At 40.5% G+C, this 18834-nt stretch overlaps 1 protein-coding gene across 2 annotated transcripts in view; it reads right to left on the reverse strand.

Moving 5' to 3' along the window:
* Positions 1–18834, reverse strand: part of LOC130856742 (general transcription factor IIH subunit 2) — a 77919-nt gene that overhangs the window by 22702 nt on the left and 36383 nt on the right. The window contains exons 1-7 of one of the 2 annotated variants that reach the window (XM_057741591.1): positions 18342–18468; positions 15358–15931; positions 13524–13623; positions 9303–9384; positions 7690–7741; positions 5421–5540; positions 3270–3369 (exon numbers count right to left, since the gene is read on the reverse strand). In XM_057741591.1, the coding sequence (XP_057597574.1) occupies positions 3270–3369; positions 5421–5540; positions 7690–7741; positions 9303–9384; positions 13524–13623; positions 15358–15928 (1025 nt within the window). In that variant the 5' untranslated portion in view covers positions 15929–15931; positions 18342–18468. Of the gene's footprint in view, positions 1–3269; positions 3370–5420; positions 5541–7689; positions 7742–9302; positions 9385–13523; positions 13624–15357; positions 15932–18341; positions 18469–18834 lie in introns of those variants that run through there. The other variant, XM_057741604.1, reaches the window with a different exon arrangement.

Here is an 18834-nt window from a genome sequence, read left to right on the forward strand (position 1 = left end):
CCAACACAGTGAGAACCCCCACACACAATAAGAAGCCCGTGCACCACAATGAAGAGTAGTCCCCCACTTGCCACAACTAGAGAAAGCCCACGCAGCAATGAAGACCCAATGCAATGAATAAATACATAAATAAATAAGTTTATTTTTAAAAAAGGGAGTTGCTAGAGTCCAGAAAAGTTTCTATATAAAATTAGACTGCATCCTAGCTTATTTTTCCAAGAAGAATATCTCCACCATTTTAGATGTGGCACATATATACACTGGAATGTTACTCAGGGATAAAAAGGAATGAGACTGAGTTATTTGTAGTGAGGTGGATGGACCCAGAGTCTGTCATACAGAGTGAAGTAAGCTAGAAAGAGAAAAACAAATACTGTATGATAACTCATATGTATGGAATCTAAAAGCAAAAAAAAAAAAAAAAAATGGTGCTGATGAACCCAGTGACCGGGAAAGAATAAAGATGCAGATGTAGAGAACCGACTCGAGGACACAGGGTGGGGGGTGAAGGGGAAGCTGGGATGAAGTGAGACAGTAGCACTGACATATATACACTACCAAATGTAAAATAGATGGTTAGTGGGAAGCTGCTGCATAACACAGGGAGATCAACTCGATGATGGGTGATGACTTAGAGGGCTGGGATGGGGAGGGTGGGAAGGAGTCACAGGAGGGAGGGAATATGGGGATATATGTATAAATATAGCTGATTCACGCTGTTGTACAGCAAAAACTGGCATAACAGTGTAAGGCAATTATATTTCAATAAAGAGCAAAAAGAAAAAAGATTTTGAAAAAGAATAAAAAATAATAAAAAAATACAAATAAAATAAAATTGGAAAAAAAATAAACTAAGTATGCATGTATGAATACACTAAACACTCACAAACATAAACACCAAAGCACATACCCAGAAAAAAAATCTGAAAGCAAGAAATCAAAATGTTAATAGAATTTATAGTTAGGAGATAATAGAGTCATATAATTTTATTCTTTCTACTTATTTATAGTGTATAACTTCCTGTTACAAATATAACTATTTGTATAATAATCAATCTAAAAAAAAAATATCTTCACCGTTTAAAAATTTACTAACTACTAAATCCAAGTAAGAAAAAAACACAACTGTTTCTGTCAAAACACCTTCAAAACTGTAGCCTCTTTAGAATCTTAGAATTAGATGGAAGCATTTAAGACCTGTTTGTATGAATATTTATTTCTGGAAGAGCACTTACTAATTACAAAGTGAAAACTAAAAGATGTCCTCTTACAGTTGAACACATTTGAAGAGTTTGGTGAGTGAAAAATAAGCCAAAAAAAAAAAAAAAAGGTTAAAGAGCTACAGAAAATAAGTATTAAAAAATAGCCAATTCTTCATGAAATTTTAGAACACTGGAAACAAACAGAAAATCCTAAATGCTTCCAGGATGGGAAAAAGTAGTTTGCAATAAAAGGATTAAGAATCAGAGAGACATGGAACTTCAACAGCAATATTGGAAGCTATTAGAAAATGTAGCAATGTCTGTACAATTTAGAATTAGAATGACTTCCAACCTGGAATTCTATACTTAGCTAAACTACCAAACAAGTGTGAGAAAATATATATAAATATTCAGATATATGCATTAAATGAAAGCTAAAAAACATGTATCTCTTATGCAGTCTTTCCCAGGGAACTGTGGAGGAGTGTTCCAAAGTGAGTGAATAGAGTGAAGTAAGTCAGAAACAGAAAAACAAATATCATATATTAACACATATGTGTGGAATCTAGAAAAATGGTATAGATGATCTTATTTGCAAAGCAGAAAAAGATGTAGAGAACAAATGTATGAATACCAAGGGAGAAAACAGGTGGTGGTAGGAGGAATTGGGAGATTGGGATCGACACATATACACTATTGATACTATGTATAAAATAGATAGTTAATGAGAACATACTGCATAGCACAGGAAACTCTGCTTAATGCTATGTGGTGACCTAAATGGGAAGGAAATCCAAAATAGAGGGTTTACATGTATATGTATAGCTGATTCACTTTACTGTACATTAGAAACTAACACAACACTGTAGAGCAACTATACTCCAATAAAAATTAGTTAAAAAAATAAAAAGACATAATCCGATTCCACAATTAAAAACAAAACAAAACAAAACAACAGCAACAACAAAGTGAGTGAATAAACCAAGAAGAGGATGACAGTAGATCCAGGAAACAGGAGCTACAGCACAGGAGAGAGGCAATACGAGTCCCTAGGATGACCATGAAGAACAATCCCAGCATCCTAGGGTGACTACAGGACAAATCATTCATATCGAAGCAGGTCAGAGACTTCACAACAGACTCCTTTAAGAAAATGAAAATGGTGGACTATCTTACAAGTTTGAATGACCGGAGAGAAGACTTAAACATCTGGGAGAATCTGAAGATGAACTGTTGCTAAATACACTTTAAAAACTAAGAAAATGGCTATATTTTTTAAAAAAGGAAGATAAGTGTTGGTGAGGAGATGGAGAAACTGAAATACATATATATACACACACATATACAATTATATATATATCATCCATAAAAGAAAGAATGAAGTACTGATACATGTTACAACACAGAAGAACCTCAAAACATTGTGCTAAGGGAAGCCAAATACAAAAGATCATATTCCATGTTTCCATTTACATGAAATATCCAGAACAGTAAATCTGTAGAGACAGAAAGCTGACTGATAGCTCTAAGGAACTAGGGCGCACTGGGGAGATAGGGAATGACCGCTTAATGGGTACAGAGTTCTCTTTTGGGATAATGAAAATGTTTTGGAATTAGATAGCGGGGGTGGTTGTGTAATATTGTGCATGTACTAAATGCCACTGGATTGTGCATTTTAAAATAGTTTATGTGTGAATTTCACCTTAAAAACAAAAAAACTAAGCAAACATACTAATAAGACAATTATTACTTCCTACAGAAATTGGAAGTACAAGGGCAGGAAGATAAATTATTTACTACTAGGCTCCGGCTTTATGAAGTCATGATGATGTAAACATGTAATGTGAAAATAACGATTGAACCAAAACTGCGCTGTAGCTATTGTGAGCGGAAGGCTAGACGGAAAGAGGGTCGTGAAAGCAAGGGGATGAAAGAGAGAGAGACTTATCCTTCATCATAAGAATCAGAGAGGTGGGCAAAGTCTTAATCAGAATAAAAAATGAGGGGGAAATTGCTAAAGTATCAATACATCCAGATTTATAAACACTAAACATTCATTCTACTCACTTGGGAAAATATTTGGTGTGTCCTTCTAATGGGTCATCACCTTCCTCCCACTTACGCAAACATCCTCCACAGGAAAAACACTGGAAAGAGTTCCATTCACCTAGAAGTAAGGAAATTCGATCAGTGCCACTGGCCAGTGTATTTGTCAAGTGACACAGATAACAACCACCAGGACTTTATTAGCAAAACCTTACTTGTACTTTCAATCAGATTTTTGGACAAAGTCACAAACTGGGTCACCAGCGAGGAAATATTCTATATAAAGCTCTTCTCTCACCAGTGGGGTCAGGAGCAACTATCGCTGAATGTTCCTGTGCAAGTGCACGCTGATCAACACCCTCCCCTGTCCCCGCCTCGTTCTACAGAGCAAGAGGTTTGCAAATCAAAATGTGGAACTGAAGTTCCGTGAAGAAAGAGATTTTTGCCTGTCTTGCTCCCTAATGAATCTCATGGACCTAGAAGAGTGCCTGGCACGTACTAGGCACTTGATAAGTTATTTGTTTGATGAATACATCAGAAAGAATATACTTGAAGCTCAGGAAAATATATATGAGCCAATATAGCAACTCTTGTGTAAGTAAGTTCGTGAAGAATCAAACGCCTCTTACTACATTATTGCTAGGTTTATTCCCCTAGAACTAGGATCAAGTCTTCATGTGAGACTGTTTCTTCGGAAGGAAATTAGCATTTGGTTCTGCCAAAGTATTGAACTAAAAATGGAGCACGCATCATCTTCCTTCTCCTCTTGGACTCCTGTAGGCATTGTAAAGCCAGAGCAGAGGAAAACCTCCCTTTATGTCTGGACAAAAATAGGAGGTCCTAGAGCGTGCAAGACCTGGAAAGGGTGAGATGACTAGGATTTGTGGAGAGAGGAGGAGGGTGCGGACACTGGACAGAGGGTCCTTGAAGAAGGCTGGCAAGAGGAAGACAGACTGGAGAGAGCAGGAAGAAAGGGTGGAACACCACCTTTCCAAATGCTGAAGACTGTGAGGCATTAAGATGTTTTGTACCAATGGAACATGTCTGTTAGTTCAAGTGAACACTACATCCCCCTACTCTGTACTGCTCTGTGCTATTCTTGACTTGACCCCTCTGTAAAAGGCCCACGTGGACCTCCACTGTAACTTAGCATGTGTGTTTGGTCTGCGGAAGGCCAGCAAGGTCCCCAGGAAGGACACAATATCCTTTCACCTTACTGTACCTCAGACAGAGGTTTAGCTGAGGGGCACCTGCCCACTCTTTGTGCATCACAGGGTGGAACGCCTTGATGACCCGCAGCTCAGGAGGGAATGCTTTGAAGTGATGGAAGATTCTACATGCTTAGGAATCATAAAAAGGAATTTCCTTACTTTCTCTTCCAAGGAGCATGTTGCAAAGACTGCTATCCATACCCCTATTCTCTCTCATTCTTCCATAGTAACAGAAAGCCCAATTTTCAGCTGGGCACATTGATACCCAGACAAAAAAATTAAACATCCCAGCTCCTCTTATAGGTAGGTATGGCCATCTGACTGCTGAGTTCTGGTTAAAGAGAGAGGGACGTAGAAGAGTCATGTAACAGTTCCCAGAGAGGTGGGGGTGGGAGGTGGTGGTGGAGAGTAAAGTGTATGTACAAAGACATGAGAATTATCCCCAACAGAATACCTGTGTTTACTGTTAGTCCAGACCTTAAGTTTTCAAGGTTGAAGCTTCATCACCTAAAGGAGGTGTGGCGAACCGCGAGAGGATTTATGATACAGAAAGAAAAAGGAATATATAAGGAATAATGAGGGATTTCCCTGGTGGCCCAGTGGGTAAGACTTCGTGTTCCCAATGCAGGGGGCCCGGGTTCAATCCCTGGTCAGGGAACTAGATCCCACATGCATGCTGCAACTAAGAGTTTGCATGCTACAACTAAGAAGTCTGCATGCCACAACTAGGGAGCCCATGTACTGCAACCAAAAAAAAGAAAAAAAAGAAAAAAGATCCTGCACACCGCAACAAAGATCCCACTTGCCACAAATAAGACCCGTCACAGCCAAAATAAATAATTTTTTTTTTAAAGGAATAATGAAGCAGGGATTGTTGAGCTTAGTAAAATACAAGACCAGGGTCATGAAGTATATGTGGGGTTTAAGTGGGCAGTAAGGCAGGAGCAGACTGCTGACTCACCTGTGTAGAAAAAACCTGCTTTGGCCAGAGGTGCAGCTCCCACAGAGGAGGCCTGGGGCCAGTTCTTGAAAGAGTCCAGTCGGAGTTCTTCATTAGCAAAGATGTCACAGTTGCAACAAACTTGAATAAAAAGCATAAGGTGAGACCAGCCAGCTTTGATATTGCAAGTATCAGGGTTTGAGTTATCCTTTCATATTTACAGAGAGAATGATATGTTTGGAGTTTGCTTCAATATAATTGAAGGAGGGGGTTAGAAAAGAAGAAACAGGCACAGCGAGACTGACCACATGTAAAATTCTTGAAGCAGAGTGGTGGGTACCTGGTGGGGATTTACTATTGTCTTATTTCTGAAACAATTCAAATTTTTTATACTAAAATATTTTCTAATTACCTTTTCAACATATAGCATCAGAGTAAAGCAAGAAAAAGCTAGAGATTTGAGAAAGGCAAATTTTCCTTGCAGCTCCCTTAAGAGAAGGCAGATTTATTTCTTGCCCTTTGGGTGTCCACTCCATGGGGTGGTCTCCATTAGACTTTCCACATTGGGCTGGCCCTGGGGTTTGGTTCCTATTTTCTGCACCCCTTGAGGATTTGAAAACCAACTTATGTTTATCAAATATGTTAATGAAATTAGATACTGCAAAATTCCTTAAGATAAAAGCTTGCTTCAGTATTCCACTTAATGCCAGGATTCCTGCTGTCACTTCATTATTAATTGGACTACGACTCAATGTACTGGAAAAACCTGTCTTTTCCTCCTGTGTGTCTCCTTTACTCTCACGCTGCTATCACACTCACAGTACTTCTGGTACTAGATGTGTGGGGGTCTTCCCCCGTTAAGTCATTCTCTACAACACCAGCCGGGTGTCCTGCAATTTAACTCTATTCTGACACTGTCTACTTAGTAGTGTCAGATCCTACAGGTTAAAGGCTCGATCCCATAACACAGCTCCCACCCCATTTCATTTGTTAGAGGGGCTCACAGAACTCAGGGAAACACTTATGTTTGTTTAGTAAAGGATATGATCAAGTCTGACGAACAGCCAGACAAACTAGCTTATAGGGTGAGATCTGGGAGCTTCTGTCTCCATGAAGTTGGGATGTGTCACATTCCCAGTGTGCGGATGTGTTCATGCACCCGATGGCTCCTGAAACCCTGTACTCTTGGGATTTTTATGGAGGCTTCCTCATGTAGGCATCATTCATCATTAACTCCACTGATATCCCCTCTCACTGCTCTTTAGAAAGGGGTTGGCGCTGAAAATTCCAAGCTTCTAATCATGGCTTGTTCTTTCCGGTGACCAGCCCCCATCCAGGAGCCACCCAGAGTCACCTCATTAGAAACTAAAGACGCTCCTAGTGCTCTTATCACTTAGGAGTTTACAAGGATTTTAGGAGCCCTGTGTCAGGGACAGTGTCAAAGATCAAGTATTACAACAAGAGATGCATCTCATGATCTTATCAGTTAGGAAATTACATGGATTTTAGGAGCTCTGTGCCAGGAACAGGGGGCAGAGGCCAATATTTATTTTCTATTACTTCACATTTAATTTCTTAACAGACATTGATCCATGTAAACATGTTTTCAAAACCATTTTATCCAGAGACCTTAATTGTTTTAAGGGAAATTCAGTCAAGGACCCAATCCTGACATTTCCCTATGCTCAGTTGTTAAAAAACTAAGCCACTCCAGGAGACCATAAATCTCTAATGAAATGTTTTTTAAAAAATTACTGTGGGGGGGGGGGGACTTCCTTGGTGGCGCAATGGTTGAGAATCCGCCTGCCAATGCAAGGGACACGGGTTCGATCCCTGCTCCAGGAAGATCCCACCCAAAAAAAAAAAAAAAATTACTGTGGGGACTTCCCTGGTGGCACAGTTGTTAAGAATCTGCCTACCAATGCAGGGGACATGGGTTTGATCCCTGGTCCCAGAAGATCCCACATGTCACGGAGCAACTAAGCCCATGCACCACAGCTACTGAGCCTGTGCACCACAACTACTGAAGCCCGTTTACCGCAATGAGAGAAGCCACCACAATAAGAACCACATGCACCACAATGAAGAGTAACCCCTGCTCACCGCAACTAGAGAAAGCCCAAAGCAGCCAATAAATAAATAAATAAATGTACTAAAAATAAATTACTATGGCACCATAAAATGAGGAGGAAAATGGAAGAGTTTAAACAAACAAACAAAAAAACAGGGGAGGGGGAGGAGAAGAAGAAATAAACAAGCAAAGATTTTTGAAGTACGTCTTAGTCTTTACCTGATGCCACAGGTAAATCTCTCTTGACCCAAGAATTCACAAAATGTTCTCCCTGAAGAAAATTAAAACTCAAGTTGTCATAAAAACTACTGTGTATGAAATAAATATGCTATAAATACCTAATGTATAGCACTGGGAACATATTTAATATTTTATAGTAACTATAAATGGAGTATAACCTTTAAAAATTGTGAATCATGGTGTTGTACACCTGAAACAAATATTGTGCATCGACCATACCTCAATTTTAAAAAACTCAAGTTACTGACTTGGAGTATACAACTGTCTACGAATAAAAATTAAAAGAACTCCCTCCTACACCCCCTGCCCCCAAATCCAATAAAGAGTTTCATTGGATTGAGTGGCAGTGTTGTTAGAGAATTATTCCTTTAATTATTATTTCTATTAATGTTGTAATTTTTTACACAGTGTAAAGGAAAAAAAAACCCTGTGAATGCTTATTTATACTCAACAGGAAGCCTTCTCCAGGTCAGTGCTTCCAGAGATCCAACTCAAAAGATAAGTTATGAGATGTCACAGAGGTTCTCTGACTAATGAGAAGTATGAGATATAGGAAGGAAACTGGATTCAGAGGGGTGGTTAGGTCTGGACTGATTCTTCTCTGAAAAGTGCACCCAGATTGCTCTCTGAGGAAACACTCCTCCCCCACTTTCAGGCCATGTTTTCTGTAGGGTTCTCGTCTGGGTCATGTTAACTAATAAATTCGCTTTTTTTGCATACACCAATTTAAGCTGGGTTTTCCCATCACCTGCCACTAGGGAAGCCTTTCCAATAGAGCATAAAGTAACTGTGGCAATCTCATCCACACGAACGAACCTGAATGTGAGCGGCACGGCAGAATTAAGAAAATTGACACAAGTGTATAGGAAATCATGGGGTCAGGGGACTCAAGACCAAGCCAGTCAAGAGTCCCGAGCTCTGATTCCCATAGCGTATTTATTAAGAAAAAGCATTCTAGCATTCTAGATTATAAATCACGATAATGGACATCACAAGGTATATGCTTCAAATAGAGAAAAAAGCAGAACACCTTGTTTTTTATGATTACTAGGGGAGATAGTTAATCTTTAACTCAGAGCTGGAGCCTGGAGCCATTGGGCTATATGACTGTTTTATCTCAATCGTTTTTCCTTGAGACTAGTTCTGCTTTCAGAACTGCTTGCAGCCATGTAGCCGGTCATGCGCTCTCAGGATTGTTACTCCAAGTCAGTGTCCTCTGTGTCCTCTGTGGTTCTCTACAGTAACCAGCCCTGAGGCCCACTGTGGGGAGTGTGCAGTGGTCTGAATGTCTTCTGTGGGCACTCAGATGCGGGTGGTCAAGAGAAGCTAGGGGAGGTGACCTCAGTCAAAGAGGGGAAGACTACCAGGAAGGCAGCCAGACCAATCAAAAGGCAGCCCTGGAAAAAAATTCTAAGGGCTCTAGTTGAACAAGAGAACATGATTTCTACAATCTGCCCAACGAAAAGTAGGGGAATGAAATAAGGGAAGAAGAAAGGAGAGCCCGTGACAAAAGAGGGATGCCACCCACCTTCTCAATCAGATATTAGGTAATTAAAAGCCAACTTGAGAAAAAAATTGCTGTTGTAAATTACCGTGACGCCAACAAATCCCTTGTAGCTTTGAATATACTGGGTAATTTCCTCCGAGGATTTCTTACTTTGAAGAAATTCACATCTATAATTAATAAACAGAATTAAAATTTGCCCTGATGCTGTGATAGAGATGTCCTGTATCTGTATATAACTGCAGTGACACAATGAACATTTGTTAAAACTTATTGCATCGTATACTTTAAGTTGCTCAATTTTATTTTACTTTGATAAAGCTGTCAAGAAATCTACCCCAAAACGTATGATGACAATTATCATTATCCTCATATAATTATTATTTCCATTAACACCTGTGTAATAATTTAAAACTAAATCTTCAGATTATCTTTCCTCTTGAAACAAAATGTAATACAATCAAAGAGGCAGATTTACAGTAATATATACACTGGAGGGGTTTTTGTTTGTTAAATTAAACTATGGTGACTAAATCTAGTTCCTGTGGTTATATGAAAGTTACTGGCAGTAAGGAGAACAAACTATAATAAATTTCGGCTACTGAAAAACATATATCACTACTCCTTAAAAAAAAACAAAGGAAATTAATAAATCGAATTTTTTTAAAAAAGAGCATATTGAATACATTTTAAAAACACATTCCTTTCCACGAAACAGAAGCAAGTTTTAAATTAACTTAAAAAAAATCTCATTCAAATTTAAGGGTTCCTTTCTAGTGATGTTATAGTAACCTGAGGGCTGAATGTCAGGAGGCCAGAAAGTCCCAGTTCTGCCACTAACGGGAGAGTGATCTCGCCATTGTCCTCTGGTACAGACATGAGAAAGTGAACTCTGTTAGATGAGTCATAGATTGCTCCAGGGCCACCACTCTGGGCAGCTGAGGTCCCCAGTTTTTGGGTGTACAGATCCTTCCGAGGAGTGCCCCAAACCTGCATACAACCCAAATCCGTACACAACCCACATAGCACATGACGGATGGGGCCCTCCCCCCATGCTGTGTGGATTGAGAAGGTGCTTGATACATACTCCTTCTTAAAAAAAAAAAAAAAACCAATAAAAATCAGCTTATTTTATTTATTTACAATTATTTAGTAACTGAGTACCACATTTTAAAGAGTAGGAGTATATTCAGACATAGTCCATCGTTTATAAAAGCAGCAACAAAGCCAAAATGGATGCCCAAACAGCTAAGGTTAGAGCACAACCAACAGGAAACTGGGGGATTCTTAGTTCTAATTCCAGCTCTGAAATGTACTAGCTAACCATATGCTTACCATGACCAACAGGTGAAAGGTGCAATGGTCATGTAATAAAGACATGGTAGTTTTTACAAGGGATTGGCTCCATATATTTTATTTATAACTCTTACAACAACCCCACCAAGTCTGGGTTATCACTTTCATCTTCACACATGAGACCCAGCGGGTCAGTAACGTAGCTGGGGTCTGGTGGTGAGGAAGCTGCTCTGTGTATCTCCGAGCCTCTGCGCTCTGCCCTGCACTTTGTATTGACAGCAGCAGACCTTAGCTCCTTCTCCCTCTGGGGCTGAGTCCGGAACTCCCTATGCTTCTCACCTTTCCCTCAGCCCTACATCAGAGGCGTACCAGGGCCACCCGAGACAGGATGCACAACTCTTGTTGGTGCTAGACCATCACGTGATGGTCGATATGAATGGTGCTGCTGGGAGCTGTCCAGTGTATAGCCCAGGGACACTAAGCATCGTGGCCCTGAGGGTAAGTGAAGCATTGGCTGAGGCTGGAGCTAAGACAGGTGCCCAAGAGCCAGGGCTGATGCTCACTCAGTACACACCCACGTGGTACACTGCCAACACTCAGTATGATTGGCTATTCTTGATTGGTCAAGGAACCAGAGTGACATTCAAAGTATTTCACCATCTGGCTTCATGCATCCCTATAACTGTCTCATCTGCTTGTCAGGAAGAGCTGCCCTCCCTTTCTAGTCTCCCTCTCCATCTCTCTCTCTCTCTCCCCCTCTTCCTTCTCTCCTTTGTTCCCCTCCTCCCTCCCACCCCCTCACTTCCTTTTCTACTATAAAAGACATACATATTTGTTTCCCAGAATTTAAAACAAGATAGAAATGAGCAAAGTAAAATGTGAAAATCCCTCTCCACCTCATCTCCTGACAGACCTCAAGAGATCAATTGTTTGGTTTGTATATTTTCTTAACTTTTCCTATATATATTCCAAATGAGTCCATGTATAGGTTGAATACTGTGAAACATTTTTAAAGGCTTACACTACACATTATCTTGCATGCTGCTTTTTTCACTTCACGTTATCAGACATCCTTCCACGTTCGTGAGCATGGCTGTCCATGTGAAAGATGACTTCTAAACCTCAAGAAGAGCCCAGCTGTTTGGTAGTTGACCTATGATGCAACCAGCAACTTCTCTGCAAGTGGTAGGTGTATGACATATATGTTAAAGAAATAAAATGTGAGCCGAAGCACACTGCGAGATCCAATGATTAGATTATAGGAAATAAGGAAGTAGAGAAACATGTTAAATGACACCACAGAAACATTCAGTCAAACCTAGAGTGTAGGCAATTTTACAGGACAGACCACACGGCTCCTTTCATGAGTAAGTGACAAAAAAAGTCAGGGAAGAGAAAAATCTGTAAATTAAAAATCTTGGGACTTCCCTGGTGGCGCAGTGGTTAAGAATCCACTTGCCAATGCAGGGGATGCAGGTACGATCCCTGGTCAGGGAAGATTCCACGTGCCTCGGAGCAACTAAGCCTGTGTGCTGCAACTACTGAGCCTGAGCTCTAGAGCCCATGAGCCACAACTATTGAGCCTATGTGCCACAACTACTGAGGCCCATGCCCCTAGAACCTGGGCTCCACAACAAGAGAAGCCACTGCAATGAGAAGCCTGTGCACCACAATGAAGACCCAACACAGCCATAAATCAACCAATCAATCAGTCTTGAGATATATCAACTAAATGTAATGTATGGCTCTTGTCTAGATCGTGATTCAAATCAACCAACGGTAAAGAGAAAGTGGTGTGGGGGATGTGGACATTTGAACACTGCCTCAGATATTTGATGTTATTGAGCAATTACTGTTAATCCTCTTTAGGAGACAGAATGATACTGTGATTATGTTTTTAAAAAATATTCTTGTATTTTACAGTTATATACTAAAATATCAACAAATGACATTATGTGATGTCTGGTGTTTACTTTAAAATAATCTGTTTATTTTTATTTCCAGGGAAGAGGTGGGTAGGAGATGGATGTTGATAAGTGTTCCAAAATATGTATATGAAATTTTCCAAAATGAAAGTTTTAAAAATTTTTAAAGGAATGAATTTGTATTTGGTAAATACAGAGTCATGTAGAAAATACTAGTAAATTTCACATTAGAAATAATTTTTAAAAAACACTTTGGGGACTTCCTAGGTGGCAAAGTGGTTAAGAATCTGCCTGCCAATGCAGGGAACATGGGTTCGATCCCTGCCCCAGGAAGATCCCACATGCCAGCGAGCAACTAAGCCCGTGTGCCACAACTATTGAGCCTGCGCTCTAGAGCCCGTGAGCCACAACTGTTGAGCTCATGTGCCACAAGTACTGAAGCCCATGTGCCTAGAGCCCACGCTCCGAAACAAGAGAAGCCACTACAATGAGGAGCCCGAGCACCACAGTGAAGAGTAGCCCCGGCTCTCCGCAACTAGAGAAAGCCCGTGTGCAGCAATGAAGACCCAACGCAGCCAATAAATAAATAAATAAAATTAAAAAAAATAAAATAAAAAAATAAAAGACTATCTTCTAAGCAGAGAACTCAAGACCATTGTAATAATCAAAACTCTTACTGAGGTTTTGAAATACATTGTTTTCATTTGGTATATATTCAGCATTACATGAAACCATTTGTAATCATGCTTTAAACATTGTCTTACTTTCCAACTTCCTTTATATATCATTTTACATCATCCCTATGCAAATTATTCATACTTATTAAGGCAGATCTTGAAACTTCTACTTGGCAAAACATATCTTAGTATTTTAGATAATAAAACAACATTAGAAACTATTTTGAAATTATACACTTAAAAATTTTCATGATATCATCAGGGCTTTTTTGCTTGAATAAATCCTGGAGTGTTCCAATTCAGGAAAGAGAAAGATCCAAACTGAAGGTTCTGCTCTGGGAAGGTGACTCTTGTCTTCAGTTTTGTTTTGTCTTTAAAAAAATTACAAGCAAAAAATACTTATCTACTTACTTGGGGAACCACTTGGCATGTTCCTTCCAGGGATCATCATCATCTTCCCAATTTCCTAAACATCCCCCACAGGAAAAGCACTGCACAGTGTCACGTTTACCTGCACATGAAGGAAGACACTTAGATTGCTGGGCAACAGCACCATGGGATGGTCCAGAAGGGGTGTCTCTGGAAGTAGACTGTTCTGTGCATGAGTGACACACGCTCCATCACATCTGCCCACTCACAATCTCATCTAGCTGAATCCCCACCCACAGCCCCACTGCCCTAAGTGACCATTTTCAAAGCCTGGGACCCCACCTCTCAGCTGTGGCCATACTTTACACACAGACCTCTAAGCTGTTGAACTCAATGTGCCCACTGAAGTAGTGGGGGAACAGAGGAACCCCCACACTCATGAAGTAAAGCACAGTTGGAACGCCTAAGCTGTAGCTTTGCTATGAATTTTCTGTGGAAGCTTAGGCACATTTTTTTTTCACATTTGACATTTCTATTTGACAAGTAGATCTTTCTTTTTTGACAACTGTTTTTAGGGAAACTACAGAGGGATTCACTCACTAGTTTTCAAAACTAAGAAGAAAAATCACTTGAGGTTTAAGGCATTTTGAGATGTAAACAGTACACAAACTGGTAGGCAAATGACAATCAACCTACAGACTCCAACTTTTTTGAACACAACAGAAAGATCTGTCTTTTCTGCATTTTACTCTGCTTCAGTCTCTATGTCAATTAGGACATGAGCTCTAATATCTTGAAGAAATAAGTGATAAGCTCACTGTGACACCTGGGGAATTCTATACCAGAAATCTCTTAAATTTTCTACTTAGGTCCAACTTGGGTAACAGCATCAAGATGAATTTCTTCAGCTTCTGCTATTAATTAACAATAGTAACAATTAACATTTCATACATCCAACTTATACTCTGTGCCAAGCACTATGCAGTGTACCTGAGATAAATTTAAATATTTTCTTTTTTTTTTTTTAGCTTTTTTATATTGGACTATAGCCGATTAACAATGTTGCGATAGTTTCAGGTGCAGAGTAAAGCTACTCAGCCATATATATACATGTATCCATTCTCCCCAAACTCCCTTCTCATCCAGGGGGCCACATAACTCTTGAGCAGGATTCCCTGTGCTATATTGTAGGTCCTTGTTGGTTATCCTTGGGCACATTTCTCAAACTTTTTGAGCCTCAATGAAGTCAACTGTGAAATGAGGGGAAAGGGCAAGTTTATTGGATTAGGATTAGTGCTTAATCCACGCTTAGCATCAAGTAGGTACTCAGTAAATGATAGCTGTTTTTGTCATCAAAACTCTCACTCAGATCTGTCATAACATTCATGGCGTGGCTAGGAGAATTCAAACAAAGTACAATTTTCTGAAATGCAACTTGCCCTATATGTTAGAGTTGGCCTTAAGGTTAAAAACAAAACAAAACAAAACCAAAAACCTTCCAATATTGCAGCAATTAAAGAATCAAAGAAAGATCATTTAAGAGCAGCAAAAGGAGGATGGGTGAGAAGGAGACTAGGGTCAGGCTGACCTCACAGCTTATTTTCAGGGCCTTAGAAATCCAGTCAAGTACTGTCTAAGAGCCAAAATTTTAGGAAAAGTCAGTTTCTTATTTTTTATATATTTTTGGTAAATTGACATGTTGTACTACACATGAATAAAGCTAAAGTAAAATTACTGAAGTTGAATTTTAATGAAAGACCTTCTACCTAATAGAACACACTGACCAAATGAGGAAAGATTTACAAAATATTGCAACTGAAATATGGAACCTAAACATGATTCCAGCGAAATCCTTCAGAAATTGATTTCAAACTACCTGTAAAGACAAAGCCGGCAGCGGAGAGCTCCCTTGGGGAGGTTCCTTGGGCATAAAAGGGCCAGTTCTTGAAGGATTCGAGTCTGGCCTTCTCTTCTTGGTACCGTGCTTTGTCGACCCTCCTCAGCTTGTTCTCTGGATTCTTTACTCTTACATCATACTTGGCAATGTTACCAACATCTTTGCCCAAAAGGAACTCGCAATCTGGATGGAACTTCTTATGGTGTTCCGCAGGGAAACGGTTGACGCTGGTACCAAAGAGGATTAAGCTACAGCAGAAGCACTGAACCCCAGCTTTTACGCCAGTGAAGTAAAACCCAGTCGCTGCCATCTCCTGGGGTGTCCACGCGCTGTAGGCCTCATAGGGCACGAAAGTCTTTAACCGTTTTGCTTCACTACGCATTTGTGCATTAAAGCCTTTTCGCATCTTTTCTCGTTCTTTCTGCTCCTCTTCTTCCACTTGCTTTGCATATTGAAACGCATCTATGCCTAGAAGAGCAGACACCTCTGGGAGCAAATCATAATCAAACTGGGAAATCCTCTCGGGAGGGGCTTTGTCCTGGGCGGCCATTTTCTGAAAAGGAGAAGACAAGGCTCATGAACATTGCCACGTGGTTTACTAGTCCTGAGGTTTCGACCCTTTGTTCTTCCCGTTTTTTCTTCTGAATAACATTGATCTCCTGCTCATCATTTAGCACAATTCTGAGCAAATATGCTAGTAGGTCTGTGATGGCAGTAGGTCTGTGCTATCCTGCACTCAACAGTAAAGTCACCTATGGAGGCCCCCTTCGCATCATATTGTCACTTAAGTTAAAGGCATAAAATAGGGGATACCCATATCATCATATGATAAGTTCAAAGACGCGTGCTTGCATCCTCCACATTTCAGGAATCAGCAAGGGATTCCAGTTCATACCTACAGGTGGAGTTGGATAGTTCCACTCTGCCAGCTTTGCTTCATATGCCCCGCCTTGATCCAGCTCAGCTGATTTAGAACTTGCCCATCTACCCACATTTCTGCAGAAGCCGAAGCTAATTGAAGATCTTGATTAAGCCCAAGCATGCCCTTCATTTGGCAGCACCTAATGCAAGGAAAAGAGCTCCTTTGTGGCTAATATGTTAAGTCTGTTTCAGCAATGGTTCCTTGGGAAGCTCTCTCAGTCCACAAGGTTACTTGGCTTTTTGACTGAAGAGCTCCTTCGTTTCAGCTGTCCCTTCATGCCCTCTCCTCGTAGAGCCCCTTTAGTGGGTTTCAGGTGAGCCTCACATTCCGCCCAGCTCTCCCTCTGGCATCATGTTCCCTCCCTTTACAGAAGGAACCGGCTAAAGCTTGGTGGACTCGGCAGCCTAGGGCTCTTTCTCAGTACTTTCACTTTTGCCAAAGCAGCCAAAACCAAGAAAAGCAGAAGAACGATTTAGAACCACTGATGCCAGGCTGGCGGCTGAGGCCTTTCTTGTTGCCTCACTGTTCTTGGCTGACTGCCCCCCTGTCTGAATTTCTGGGTTTAACCCATTTAACGGCTGCTTCTGGATCTACCACCTTTAAATTCCATTGCTGGGGGCAGGGGAGGGATAAATTGGGAATTTGGGATTAACAGATACACCCTATATAGAAAATAAACAACAAGGACCTATTGTATAGCACAGGACACTATGTTCAATATCTTGTAATAACCTTTAATGGGAAAGAATCTGAAAAAAAATATATATATATAACTGAATCACTTTGCTGTACACCTGAAACATTGTAAATCAACTATACTTCAATTTAAAAAAACCAGCAAAAAAAAAAATTTCATTGCTGTGCTTTTCCTCCTGTGAATAGTTATAGCACTAGGGCGAATTCAAACCAGGATGGCATCAGCGGTTCTACGTCTTTCTCCCACTTCTCATCTTTTCTTCTCCCAAAGCCTGAGTCAACATTTAAATTAAGTCAGAACCTGTTCCCTGCTGGTCCAGTGGGTGAGTCTACGCACTCCCAATGCAGGGGGCCCAGGTTCCATCCCTAGTCTGGGAACTAGATCCCGAATGCATGACACAACTAGGAGTCCTCATGCCATGACTAAGAAGTCTGCATGCCACAACTAAAAAAAAAAAAAGATTCCACATGCCACAACTAAGACCTGGTGCAGCCAAAATAAGTAAATAAATAATAAATTAAAAAACAAACAAAAACTATTCCCATTATCCAATTCACAGTGCCAACTTCAGCAAGTACACAGTCAGATAATGGAAAAACTCACAAGCCTCTACCTAGTATACTTACTTGAGACTTTAATAAAAGGTAAAAGATAAGATACAAAAATAAAAACAAAAAAAAACAGACAAATATCAGAGAGGTCTCAGCCTTCAGGCCCAGTTTCTAGGAGCCTTTCTCTGTTGTACAGAATGTGCTTCATTTTAGGTAATGAACCACCTGGATATATGCAAGGTACCTTGGTTTCAGGGAAACCACACTCTCACCTAAGGAGGGGTCTTTTATGCTGCTTCGGTCACATGGCCCAAAGTAGGATGCCTGACCAGCCTCAACCAAGCTGGCATGGGCTGTCCCCCGCCTCTCAGATCCTAGCACAGGGCTACATTCATTGCTAGTTAGTATGTTTCATTTAGGTTTGGCCAACAGACAACACCAGAGCTCCAGGCCTCCCTGGAGATAAATAAGCACAGGGTGGGAAAAGACCAGCTGGAATCAATCCTGCACTTCTACAACAAAGTTCAGTGGTCAGTTTTACTGGTCCTGGGGCCATGTCTGGGGAGGAGAGAAGATCTTCAAGGCCCTCTCCGGGTTTCATGCTCTTTAACTACAAGAGCTAAGAGTACCAGCGATGCTGCTGTGTCGTGGAAAGGATTTAAACCCATATCTGGATGACTCCAGTGCCTGTCCTTTTGCCTCCAAAGAGAAAAACAAGAGTAAGGGAAATAAGAGGGTCATAAGTTTAGGTGTGGAAGAAAAGCACCTTTGCCAGAGATGGTAATTTACTTACCTAGAGGTTCATCCAGAGGTCCAGTCAAATGGAAGGAGAATGCAAGGCGTAAATACAAATGCTCTTTGTCCTTTAATAAGAACCAGTGAGAACATATTTGAGGAACTAAAACTCAAAACAAGTTGCAATTTCCTGAGAAATCACCAGGAAATGCTCTAGGATGCTGAGTCAGCAGTGCTTAGTCAGGAACCGAAAGGTCTCACAAAACCTACCAAGTCCCACAACAGAAGTATTTTATTCAAAATAATTTGACTGATTCATATTTCTGGTGCTAGTATAAGTCATTTCTTTGGTGGCAATTTCCAGTTTCTGGTATCTTTCACACTTTTCTCTTTTATCCATAGGTTATAAAATTTCAAAGTTATTGTGCCTCGGTTTGGGTCTTTCTACATTCATTGGACCCAGTGGACTTGTTTCAAGCTGAAAGTGTGGGCCTCCCATCAGTCCTGGGAAATTATCTTCTATAATTTCTTTGGTAATTTCCTACTGCCTA

This window comes from Hippopotamus amphibius, chromosome 1 (genome assembly GCF_030028045.1).
Source record: "Hippopotamus amphibius kiboko isolate mHipAmp2 chromosome 1, mHipAmp2.hap2, whole genome shotgun sequence".
Lineage (NCBI taxonomy): Eukaryota > Metazoa > Chordata > Mammalia > Artiodactyla > Hippopotamidae > Hippopotamus > Hippopotamus amphibius.